This window comes from Papaver somniferum, chromosome 3, assembly GCF_003573695.1.
Source record: "Papaver somniferum cultivar HN1 chromosome 3, ASM357369v1, whole genome shotgun sequence".
Taxonomy (NCBI): domain Eukaryota; kingdom Viridiplantae; phylum Streptophyta; class Magnoliopsida; order Ranunculales; family Papaveraceae; genus Papaver; species Papaver somniferum.
The window spans coordinates 47,322,614-47,335,154 of record NC_039360.1 but is presented as its reverse complement, the minus strand read 5'-3'; the positions used below and the strand labels follow the sequence as shown (position 1 = coordinate 47,335,154).

At 35.0% G+C, this 12,541-nt stretch overlaps 2 protein-coding genes across 2 annotated transcripts; both read left to right on the top strand.

Annotated features, from left to right (window-relative positions):
- The first annotated feature begins 5,148 nt into the window (after positions 1 to 5,148).
- Positions 5,149 to 6,826, top strand: LOC113356078 (probable calcium-binding protein CML49). Its single transcript, XM_026599086.1, has 5 exons — positions 5,149 to 5,679; positions 5,800 to 5,846; positions 6,055 to 6,230; positions 6,353 to 6,371; positions 6,448 to 6,826. Exons 1-5 carry the CDS (start codon positions 5,205 to 5,207, stop codon positions 6,550 to 6,552), a joined length of 822 nt encoding a protein of 273 aa, XP_026454871.1. The 5' UTR covers positions 5,149 to 5,204; the 3' UTR covers positions 6,553 to 6,826.
- A 533-nt stretch (positions 6,827 to 7,359) lies between these two features.
- LOC113356077 lies at positions 7,360 to 10,407 on the top strand. Its single transcript, XM_026599085.1, has 7 exons — positions 7,360 to 7,813; positions 7,960 to 8,028; positions 8,657 to 8,776; positions 8,869 to 8,943; positions 9,302 to 9,436; positions 9,627 to 9,768; positions 10,008 to 10,407. The coding sequence occupies exons 1-7, from the start codon at positions 7,547 to 7,549 to the stop codon at positions 10,166 to 10,168; spliced, it is 969 nt and encodes a 322-aa protein (XP_026454870.1). The 5' UTR covers positions 7,360 to 7,546; the 3' UTR covers positions 10,169 to 10,407.
- The last annotated feature ends 2,134 nt before the right edge of the window (positions 10,408 to 12,541 follow it).

Genomic DNA, 12,541 nt, shown 5'->3' with positions numbered 1-12,541 from the left:
ATACTAATCCGGTCTAGTGTATTCAGGCCCATCCCAATCATTTACAGCGATTGAATCTCGTTAAACAACCCGAGAATTCAACTCCAAAATCTGCAGCGTCTGCATGCAATATTCCCGCCAAAATCGTTTCAAATAGGGAAGAAATTGGTATCCCCCTATCCAGAGTAGGGGTGAGAATAGCAGCTGCCTTGGGGGTGACCTAGGGGTTCCCCTTAGTAATTAGGTTACCCCTTATCCAAAAGCGAGAGTCCGAATAACACTTGTCCTCCGGGTGCCAAAATCAATTTTTCGAGCCGAATTTTCCAAAAATGTTTATTTCCTAAAAATACATAAAAACACAATATTAGTACAAAAATAGAGTTCCAACAATACGGACATTGAGGACAAATTAGACACAAAAATGTGTCTATCAGCAATCAAGCTCGCCATTACAGCACGTTACTGTTTGGTAAAACTTTAGTTTTCTTTACAAAGCATCATTTTAGTTACATAGCATAGCATCTATTTTTTTTTTATATATATATATATATATATATAACCTGCTGAAAAGGTTGGTAAGCCATCGTTTCAGGGACATTGAGATTTTAAACCATTGTTTTTTCAGTGTGGCTTTTAGTAGTTACTGCACAAACTCGTTGCTCAAAGAATCCACCTGCTGCTAATAACACTTCCTGCAAAAGTTGTTGTACATGAATTTATTTAAATACACAACCAAATTAGTCAGACAACATTAACTTGGTTCACTTTAACAACGACATATTATGAAAAGAAGCTAATATTTGAGGTTTGTGCTTACTGTTGCTCCAGAGAATCGAATTGCTGGTAATATCCTTTGTCCCGCTAATGTTTAGCACTGGTGGAGGATGGGAAAATCTCAGGATTACCCAGTTAACCATTCGCTTTCTTTACAGCTTACTCTAGTTGATGAGTTTCTTTGCAGCCAGTTCCCATATCATCAGTAAAATTAGACCATAAAATTGTTATTGCACACTCCAGAAAAATAATAAAATCTTGAAAATGAGTTTGCCGGACTATGAAAGTTATACCTTCATTATGGCTTCTTTCAAATCTATGCTTTCCTGGTTATCCAACAACGGTAATTCTCTTTGCACCCAATGTATTACATCTTAGCTTTCTTTTCAGATTTTCAGAACCAAAGTGACTCAAAACCATGTTCATGTAATGACAGTAAACCTCATTCAATGGATTAGTATGTAAGATAATATGTAATTTGACTTCCCAAATCTAAAGATAGAGAAAACCAATATTTTTAGGTACTACATACCAAGTCTACCCTACCATCATTAGAACTGACTTTGCATAAAGCTGAATCAATTTTCTTCTTGGAATCACAGTAAGCATCAACAATTTAAGAAATATAAACGTAAATCATGTGATTCGTATAAAAGAAATTGGGGACCAGGTAGAAGGAATAATTACCTTGTTGGTAATCTATGAAACATGGATGCAGGAAAAGGCTTGTTGGCTATTCCAGCATCATTCCACTACCCATCTCATCATCATTTACTGTCTTATTTTCATTTGTTTTCCCCTGCGAACGAAGTAAACGAACATATTATACCCAATTAAGCTTATGACCTATAAAAGTATACACACATAAAATATAAATAACAATCAGATATCAAACCCCAAGCACCAAGAACTGAACCCATTAAAGTTTTGTGAAATCAGATATCTTTATAATTTTCATGGTTCTATTTTCTTCCTTCTTGAATACTATGATTCATCACCTTCACTCTCTTGTTGTGCACACTGTCAATTCTTAAACATTCATTATTGCTGGCAATAAAAAATAACAACAAAAAAATCAGTAACAAAAAAAGCTAAACGATGTGGAAAACAAAAATCTCAAGGAAATTGAATGTAAAAATCTGAAACTTTCTATTGTATCAATACAAATAAGAAAAATGTTGCAATATCAATAATCCAAATAAAACATTTTAGTTTAGGTATATGATATGCTTACTGTTTTTGGCACTTGCAGCAATCTGCCGGTACTCTTGTTTTGCACTCAGTAACATTTGTACACTAAAGTATCCATTGCAATTTACTGATGTAATTTTCTCTGAACAGTGCATGAATCAGAAGGAATACATTCTCATACATAAACACTTCAGAAGTAAACCATACATATTGGAAGGTATTGCAATCCTCACTTACAGTGACATCCAGTAAGATATTTATATACACCGGTGAATAAATATTGTCTTCACATGCAATTGCTTATACATACCATGGAAAGTATTAGAAACCATGGACTTGTAATGCTTCTCAACCCTGTCCAAGAAAAAAAAAATCGTACCTGCAAAATAAAACAAATGGGTTAGGGTTTATTGATTCAGAGAAACAAAAAGACAGAACGAAAAAGTTTCAGGCTTACCAACTGCAAAAATCGTTCACCTTTTTTACTTTGTATTGAAATCCCCAGACCTAATAAAACAAACTCAGGTATTAATCAGAAAAAGTGCAATTTTTATATCTTAAATCTGCTAATTAACCACAACCCACCACTTCAAATCAAGCATTCAGGTATATTAGCTAGAAAAATGAAAAAGATGTGAAAGTAGAACCAAAATTAGGGTTTACGTATTTAGTGTTCCTGAGGTTTTTATTTCAGTATTCAGAATCATCATATCCGGAAGCCATATCAAAATCTGTAAAAGAAACCATTAATAATAATATAAAAAAAATGATGATGAATTAAAAGGAGAGAAGTAGAACATGGAGAGTAGAGGAAGAAGGCTGCAGAGAGAAAAACCCCCATTGAACATCTATTACGCCTACTGCCCCCATTTGTGGTATCCACTGTCTAATGGCACAAAAACTATCGATCTAGCATGGTCTTTCACTTCAAAACAGACTGGGAACCTACATTAAACATTTCATGTTTGTTTAAACATTAAAATAATTAGACATAAGGAATTACATCACCTTGGAGCATTAATCGTGTTCTTAATTTGGAGCATTAACTCTTGCCTTTGTGTTATACAATTTCTTAAATGTATACTCATAATTAGTTTTGTCCACTCCTCCTGTGAACGTCACAGTCTCAGCAGCAAGCCCAATCATCGTACTCATACTGACAATCAAAAATAGACTTAATTAATCATTTGGGTCCAAGTGAACACATAATTCGCATAATTGGCTTCTCATCGAAGTAACAAATGTGTTGGCATCATTAGGGTCAAAGTGAACACGTAATTCGCTTCTCATCCAAGTAACAAATATGTTGGAAGTTTCTCAAGGAGCTATTGGTAAAAAAATGTATACCATATACCTTCTTTTCGGCCAAGAGATTAGTGTAACATTTTGGTACTGCTGCTGTTTTGAGTTTCAAATATACCTGCTTTTCTGCCAAGAAATTATCACTGTAACATTTTGGGACTGCCACTGCTTTGAGTTTCAAATAGAAGGCCTCGACATCCGGTATCATCTATTCTTTGGATGGTATGAAATTCAATCAATCAAAACACCTGCCAAATATGGGGAAAGATAGAGCCTGGTGCCAATGAAAAACAAAGAGTTAATGTATACGTACTGAGACTGCAATAATACCAACCAAGGTATCCCGATAAAAGAAAATCCGACATCCAACATAGACGGGAAAATATGCTTGTATGCAAACGGATCCTGCACTTGTACTAATTCAAATTAGCATTCAAAAATCAATCAAAGCAAACGGTATCGTTTCATAGAATGGCATGCCGTCAGTTATCTAAAGAATCATCCATCAAAGTGTAAAGTCTCAAATTTATTATACTTGTAACTGGTTTAGTCTTACTATTTAATCTTACTATCCTACAAATATCCTACAAATTAAACCACCTAAACAGATTGAAGCTAACCGATGTAATTTTGTGTCAAGCTTAAGGGATGTCATTGGGTCGAATCCAGTTCCATAAAGAAGAATCACATGGCATCTAACGAATGCAAATGAGGGGGACTCACCAGGTTGAATTTCAAGTGATGTCTGTCTATACAGATTTCAAATCAATTGAAGGCCAAATAACATATAAAAGATCTCCAATCGTGCTTACTTTACCACTCTATACAGAATTTAGAATTGAAAAACTGAAAAGCAGAGAAGTAAAGAGAAAAGTGATATACCTTAAAAGACAATATCTTCAATGAAGCAACACACCAATGATCTAATATTGAAAACAAAGAAACAACCAAAAATTACTCATATTATATCACCAAAATAAAATTAGGGATTAAAAATTGGATAAAATAAATTAGGGTTCTTTTTGAAACCTGCCCCAAAAACGAAAATCGGAGATATCATCAGGGATTCTTCAAATTTCGCTTCAAAGACCTGGCGAAGAGATTGCAGTCGAACCAAAAAAAAACCCTTCACCCAATTCTTAAAGAAACTTAAATTGAGCCCGATACATCTAATTATACTTCAATCAAGAGCAAACCCATCATAATTTGATCAAATTATAAACCCATCTAATTATACAGAGTTAATTAAAGAAACCCTAAATTACCTGGTTTTGTGATTCTTCATCAGAATGGTCCCCTAACTTCAATTTATAACAGCAACGGGTTTTTCTTCTTCTTTCTTCTCTCGTCGAAGATGTAGAGACGATTTTTGGGTACGGCTTGAGAGATTTGGATCGCGATAAGGTTTTCTTCTTCGGCTTTTCTATGTTTTCGTTTTCGATTTTTTTTTCACGGATATAAATAAAAAAATTTCTTTATTTTGTGAGAAAAAGCCTTGTTTTTCTCCCCTTTAGGGAAAAGTGAAACGGAGCAATTCTGTTTGAGGGTGAGGGTCACCGTTCAACGTGGAGCCTAAGGAGCTTAGGATTTTAAAGGAGTTAGATAGAATGTTATTCTATTTTATCATCTCACTATATCTATATAAAGAAAATTCTGATTCCAGCTGAAAACATGATGAGCCATTAGATCCTACAGGAAGATTTGTAAGACGGAGCATGTTCAGATGCTGATAGTACGACTGAAAGAAAAAATACCGAAAGTTTGTAGAATCAGAATATACCTCTATAAAATTCGTGTTCATCACAAATGAAGGCATTCTAGCGTAATTCTGAAGACTTATCTTCACCCAGCTGTTCGCTATAAAACCCATTGGTTTAATCTTCATTTCCACAAGCGCTCAAAACTCAAAAGCCCATAGTACATACACCCTTTCTCTCTATCTTGTTTCTTCAGATATAATGGCTTATGGAGGATACTCTTCACATCGGCAACATGTTTACTATGGTGCTCAACCATATGATGGGGATTTCAGCGACAATTATGGTTCTTATTACTACAGTAATAGACAGCAATCTTACCCACAAGTCTCTGAGCGTAACTACTACAGTAACAGTGATCAAGAATGTGTCGAACTTACTGCTAAGTTCCAGCAAGTTCAACTCCCTAGCATTGGCGGCTATGTTCGTACTAATAGTAATAAGCAACAGCATGGAATGTTGAGTCCTTTCTCGGCGATGTTACCGTCTGCTTTCCCAAAAGGGACTAATCCTGAAATTGTGAAATGTTTTAAAATGGTTGATCAGGACAAAAGTGGATTCGTTGATGACAAGGAGCTGCAAAAGGCTCTATCTTCTTGTAATCAAAGCTTTAGTCTCCGTACTATCCATCTCATTATGCAGCTCCATACTAATAATCCTAACACTCGCAAGATAGGTTTGTAATGATCGACTCTTCCTAAACCTTCATTTCCCAGTTGCTTTCAATATCTGTCCATCTCGTTATTGATTATTTTTACTGATTTATATAAATATAAACCTAAATCTTTGTGGGCAGGGCCAAAGGAATTCATTGATGTTTATCAGAGTCTTCAGAATTGGAGGGTAAGTCGCACGGATTCTAGTCCATTGGTTATTAATTTGCGCCAATACATTTATGAATAATGTCTTGAACATTTTATCAATTACCTCTATGCTTAACGTTACGTGGATTGTTACTAGACAAAATTATATTTCAACAAGTTGTTATTAATCATAGCAAGAAAATTGACTTAGTTAACACATTATTAATGCGAGTTCTGCCATGTTCCAGGAAGCTTTTGAACGGTTTGATACGGACCGAAGTGGGAAAATTGATTCTTGCGAGTTACAGAGGGCTCTAGGAGCGCTTGGTTTCAGGGTTTCCCCAGCCATCATGAATTTGCTCATCTCGAAGTATGATAAAACCGGGTACAAAAAGAAGGGCCTTGAATATGACAGTTTCATAGAGTATGTTACCAAAACAATCTCCTTTAATTTTTACTTACTTTTTTACTTCGAAAAAAACCATTCTGATTTTTAACTGCACTCACTAACGAATTCGTTTGGATCTTTGGTTTTTGATGTTGCAGGTGCTGCCTCACTGTTAAGGTATTGATTATTTTTAAATTCTAATGTTTTTATCATTTTGAGTGAATGGAATTCTGAGTAAACGAACTGTGTGCAGGGTCTCACTGACAAGTTCAGGGAAAATGATATTTCGTGTACTGGAGTTGTGACTTTCACATACGAGGAATTCATGATGGTAGTTTTACCCTTTCTGATGATCTAAGTTACTACAAGTGCTTCTGAATAATATTAAGCCTGTGTAACCTATGCATGTCACCCTTTGACAAAAGGACTACTACCAGGTTTCTGTAATGTATAATATATGGTATTGAATATGATGAGTCAATAAACTCCACTTGTAGTTTATACAACAATAGCTAATGTATTCCAACTTGCCATATCTCCAAAATAGTGCAAGAGGAAAATGCAAGTACTATGGATAATGATGTCTGTGTATATGTTCATCCTATATATATATAGATAGATCTTTATAACCACTGCCTTGTGTTTCATTTTGAGATCAGCGAACAACAACACTGGGCGCTGCCACAGTTGGCTTTCAAATTGCCAAAATCTGTTATAGCATAGATGAGTATTGTCAAAAATTTCACGCCCACTCTAAGGTTGAGTATGAGAAATGGTAATTGCAATCTCAAATGGCCGTGCACTTTGGGAAGGTCGGATAGCATTCTAGCAAAAGAAAAGTTATTCTTTGTCTGGGATGAACTGTCATATTTGACGCCACCAATTTAAGTAGACCTTTCATAATTCCTAGCTCATTTGGATAAGAATTTGTTTCTTTTGACGTCCAACGTTATTATGGCCAAATTGATTTAAAAAAAAAACCTGCCAATCCATTATCCATGGCTTACTATTTTCCTGCTGGACTAAACCCTGAAGTTGCTGTCAGATAAAGTATGATACTAAAGTGGCACGAGAAAATGCGGTTATAAAATTCCTACAGGGACATTTTCCGTTTCTCTCCGGTTATCGTAATTACCGGAAAGACCCTCAAAAAGATTCTGTGATTTCTATACGAATGACAGAACAACGTTTTGTTGAAGGGCGTTATTATAAAATGGTGGCGTATCAGCTGATAAGCACGTGTTTGGCACATCTTTTTCCCCAATGCTCGTCTTATCTCCTCAGTTTTCAGTTCACTGAAAGATTTCAATGACCGTTAGGATTTTGGCACTGGTTATTTTCCTAGTAAGAGAATGAGTAGTTTTATAACCCTAACCCCAAATTTCTCTTCACTTGTTTCCCCAATTTCAAACCCTAATAAAAAACCTCTTCTATCAATAAACAATGGGTCACTGTTCTTAGCTGCTGCTGCTTCTTCATTTCCATCTAATTTTTCTCAATTGATTTCAGTCTGTTCTTCATTTTCTTCTAGTAGGAGTTTTCTCCAATGTGTTTCTTCTTCTTCATCATCAGATGTTACTCCTTCAGAATTTCCACTTCTGCCTTTTGGAGCTGATGAGGTAATCTAATATATAATCAGTCTCATGATTTCTCTTTGTTTAGGTTTTGTAAGTTTGCGATGAATTTTTTTTTCAATCCTTTGTTTGTTTATCCCAATGGTAGTTTGAAGTATTTCTTCATCTTCTTAATTCTTTTGTAATTGCAGGTTCTTGTTCCTACTGAGAGCAAGACATTACATTTGTATGAAGCCAGATTTCTTGCATTGCTGGAAGAGGTATAGCTGTGTTTGCTCGAACTTTTGGGCTGTGCGTTTCGTTAATTTTCATTTTGATAACCACAATGCATTTGTTTGTAATAGAGTTTCCTAATTGATTGAAGTCCGGCTGCATGATTATGCAGCTAGCACTTTTCATTTAAGATAGTAATTAGGATTGGTAGGAAATGTATTCAATTCTAGGATGTTAAAACATGTTTGTTAGTTTCCTAGTGTCATCTTGGAAACCCTTTTTATCTTTTTGAATTTTGTATTTTCTTTAAAGTGCCCAGTTTCGATTTCAAAGGCAAGATAATGAATGCAGTGTTGACATGAATCCATGTATTGATGGCATGTACATTACAAAGACATTCTGTGAAGTACAGAGTTTCCCCCTTGCAAGACTTTAGAAGCATCCCCAATGTGTTGGCAAATGCCAACTTCCGCACAAATTTTTAACAGACATTGTCAACTAGCGGACGTTAACAAATATCTTAGGAAGAATTACTGCTATTAGAGGCATATTCGTGTCCAAATCGCCAAATGTTTCTGTAACAATAACGAGACGGTACTTTATCAAAATATTCTGTAGTTGAGATTTTTCTTAGATATGTTTATAAAATTGACTTGTTTATCTACTTTGTTGCAGTCTTTAATTAGCAAGAACAAGTTATTTGTTCATTTTGTGCTGGATCCAATAATTTCTAGTGCAACTGTATCCGGAACATCCTTTGCTGCTCGATATGGTTGTTTAGTTCTCATCGAAAATGTAAGCTTTGTATTTGTAACAATTTAAATCTTGTAGTGTTAACTATAGTTATGACTTATGAGGCCTATTATCATGTTTTTATTATGATCCAGGTTGAACGGTTGGAAATTGGAGCATTAGTTTCTATTAGAGGCATTGGCCGTGTCAAGATTGTGAACTTCAATCAAGTGAGTTTTTTTAATAGTGAAAATTGAAATGTGGCACAGTATGTTTCGTTACATATAAGGTGTTAAATTAAATGGCTAATTATATTTGATTGAGAAATATAGTGACCGATTTTGCAAATGTGACACTTGGTAGACTGTATGAGTTTTTTATACCTGCATAAGATTTGGTAAAGAGTGCCTCTCCAGTTTATAATTTCCATATTACTTTCTCCAAGTCCATATCATCCATTAAGGCATGTAATTGGTTGAAATTAGCTACAGAACTTATGGTTATGTGTGACAAACTGCAATGTTTACTATTCTTTTAGTTTCTTGATTTTGCAGTTGTCATTCGTAATTGGAAACGTTTATGTATCAGGCAGATCCTTACTTGAAAGGTGTTGTCATCCCGTTGCAAGATAACGTTCCTGATAGTATGAACAAAATTAGCTCTGACATCACAAAGCTTAAGGAGTCGCTTTACCAGTTAAATAGCTTGCAAATAAAGTTAAAGGTACCATCTTAAATCTTAGCCTTTTGTGGAAATGGCAATGGCTCTAATATAACTCCACGGCGTTAAATTTTGAAGATTTTCCAACTGAGAGTGTACACCGTTTCGAAGGATGGTTTTTCTTTCTGGAAGTCCATCTGACTCCGTTGATGGAACAAAATTTATTCATGCCCTTTTACTTTCTGACAATTAGGCTTCGAAGGATGAATCTCTGCAGACTCAAATAACAAACTCTCTTAGATGGGCCGAAAAAGAATCCTCAATATATTGTGATGAATCTTTCATTCCATCTCTAGCAGAGCGGTTATCCTTTGCAGGATTGCAGCCTGTTTCAGGTATATATCTTTTTTCTTGTTTTGAAACATTGTGCGTTGACCAAGAAAATACCAGAGCTTTCTCTCTTCTTAAATTTGTTTCCTCAAAGTTTCAATTGTATCACTCATATTAAATTGATACTATTAATTAAAACTTATTTTCCATTACGTATATATGTCAGAGCCTTAAATGTACAAGTATTTTGCTCTAACTTTTTCTTTTAAAAGGTGAGCTAAACATTTGCCCTTAACATCTACAGGATTTAGTCAGTCAGAATCGGAGGATCTGCAGAGAGAGAAGTTAGAAGCAATGGAAATGAAAGACACGTCGAAAAGGATTGAGAAAACACTAGAATTTATCAAGCAGAACACTTCCATGGTTGCAGCCAAGCTAGCTATCCAGTCGTTGGGGGTGCAGTAGTAAGCCATGGAGGACCGAAGAACTATGCAAGAGTATATAAGATGGTGTTCGAGGTGTAAATATTTGGTCCTGGAGCCTTTGTATTGGTTTGCTTTAACAGCTTACGATTTGGTAAAAGAATCTAATAATTGTATGAGTTTGCTTTTGATTCATGTTTCCCATTCAAGGGTGCCTTGAGAAAATTTCTGAGATAATACAAAAATGAATATATAGAAAGAAAAAAAATGATCTTTTTACTTTTCTTTGAGGCATACGCCTATGGCGATCTCATTTATATAGCAAGCATTATATTTCGATTCGATTTACACTAACAATCTTCCTTTAAGTCTGGAGTCACCTACACCTTTCGGGCTTGATCCCGTGTAAGTTGATGCAACTAAGACGATATGTCCGAGACATGGAGCAAGCTTTTAAAATTGTGATTTATAGATAAATATGTTACTTGATTTTTTTTCTTTTACTCTCCTTTAAAAAAATTTACGAGGACTACTCCAATCGAAAACAAAACTCAATCGATTGATCGCATCTCCAACAAAAAAGGTAACTGACGGAGAAAGTCAAGCTTGATCAAGAAATTTCACATGTTAGTCATGCCCAAAGCACGAGAGATAACTGTTGGAATATCATTCTATAATCATGATTTTAAACCTTTATTAGCTATAAATCATGTTATTTTTAAACATAGTTAATATTGTATGCTGATCGATATATATCAATTCATGCTTTTGGATCATATATATTTTACATCTGTGTTGAATTAAGATGAAAGTAGATAGAAAGTATAAGCACATACCTTGGATAATTAGCTCACAGTTGTTGAAAGAAAAACTCAGAAATTTTAGTTGTTTTCTATCTAGGCAGACACTTCCACTTTTATCTTCTCTTATTCTTTGATGATGGAAAATTTCTTTTTAAACAAGAGCTAAAATGGAGTCCACCTCATGCTAGGAAAGAAATGTGTTATTCAACCTTCCATCAAGAGTTGAAAAACAGTCCCATATAGCATTATTATAACTAGTATGTCATTCCTGGACAAACAGATTATGTTATCATTCCATCCACACTCAGCTGCTCTCTACTCGTATACAAAGCCGCCTTCATCAGCACTTCTTTGTCGCTTACTAAGATGGCCTTGAAGAAGAAGCTTGGAGAACACAATTCCGTCAACAGTGCTTAGGAGCCTCGTAAAGGATATGGGCAGACATATGAATATCTATCGGCTGCCTCCGAACCGAAACCACAAAGATAAGTTTTATTTCGTCTTTCAGAAATAAGAGTACTGCTTCCAAAAAAAATAAAAATATTAAGAATACTCCTCCCAGGAGGTCGAATCGTTTCTTGGGGTTTACTCTCTCTCTGGGGAAAGAGGATCGGGCGAAAAGTGAATTGACTCATTCGCTTAAATCGGTGAAAAAATTCTTAAACTTTAATCTAGATTTCTTCTGATTTTCATGTTTAAATGATTTCAACCTGTTATTCCATCACAAGTTAGATGTTTTACTAAAATTCTGGCTTTCTATTAATCTTTCTTTTACTTTTATGTGGATTTCTTTTTGTCTAAAGATAATCTTATTTGTGATCTAATCTATGTCTCTGTGTGTTATGAAGAACTAAGTTCGTGATTTGTAGCGCTTTATTTCATTCCATTAGTGTACCAGTTGTGGTCTTCAGTGGGAGCAGTGGTGCTGATTTGATTTTCTTCTATCTCATTAGAAACATTAGTGTTTCCCGTATCTTAAATATGGACATGTTCAACGGCCGTATAACATTTATCATTATGTTCTCTCAATTTGGTGCTCGTAAGGATTGATCCATGAAGTTGTAGGCTTCACTGCTGATGTTGTTCTAAATCATACTTCGCATTCAAATCTGATGTTTCGTCTTGTTCTCCATCAACTCGGTTCTCAGAAATCAATGGTCAATTTGGTCATTCATAAAAATTACAGGGCACAATTTTTGGTAATTCAAAATTTTGAATTCCACTTACCTAAACTGAAACCCTATATTTTTGCATATTCGTTTTTAAAATTTCATGCGAATATCTCAACTGATTTGTATCATCTTGGAAAGTTTCTATACATATCGGATTGCCGTCCCACAAACCCTAAAAGTAAAAACTCTTATAAAGAAACAGTTTCTACAAACAAAAAGATACATTATCTATATACCACTACTATGAGGCCCCTTGCAAATATACCCTTTTGAACTTTACAAATACCCCTAAGCTTAATACATTACAAAAATACCCTCTTTTATATAGTGTATATACCAAAAGGGCTAACCATTATTAAAAAAAAAAAAAACTACCTCTACTACCCACCACCACTGTCCACCGCCAACCACCACCACCACTGTCCACCACTCCCACCACCA

Coding starts and splice junctions, on each gene's coding strand:
- LOC113356078 (XM_026599086.1), top strand. CDS start 5,205: ATGGCTTATGGAGGATACTCTTCACATCGGCAACATGTTTACTATGGT. Junction 5,680..5,799: donor TCCTAACACTCGCAAGATAG/GTTTGTAATGAT, acceptor CTTTGTGGGCAG/GGCCAAAGGAATTCATTGAT. Junction 5,847..6,054: donor AGAGTCTTCAGAATTGGAGG/GTAAGTCGCACG, acceptor GCCATGTTCCAG/GAAGCTTTTGAACGGTTTGA.
- LOC113356077 (XM_026599085.1), top strand. CDS start 7,547: ATGAGTAGTTTTATAACCCTAACCCCAAATTTCTCTTCACTTGTTTCC. Junction 7,814..7,959: donor TGCCTTTTGGAGCTGATGAG/GTAATCTAATAT, acceptor TTGTAATTGCAG/GTTCTTGTTCCTACTGAGAG. Junction 8,029..8,656: donor TTCTTGCATTGCTGGAAGAG/GTATAGCTGTGT, acceptor ACTTTGTTGCAG/TCTTTAATTAGCAAGAACAA.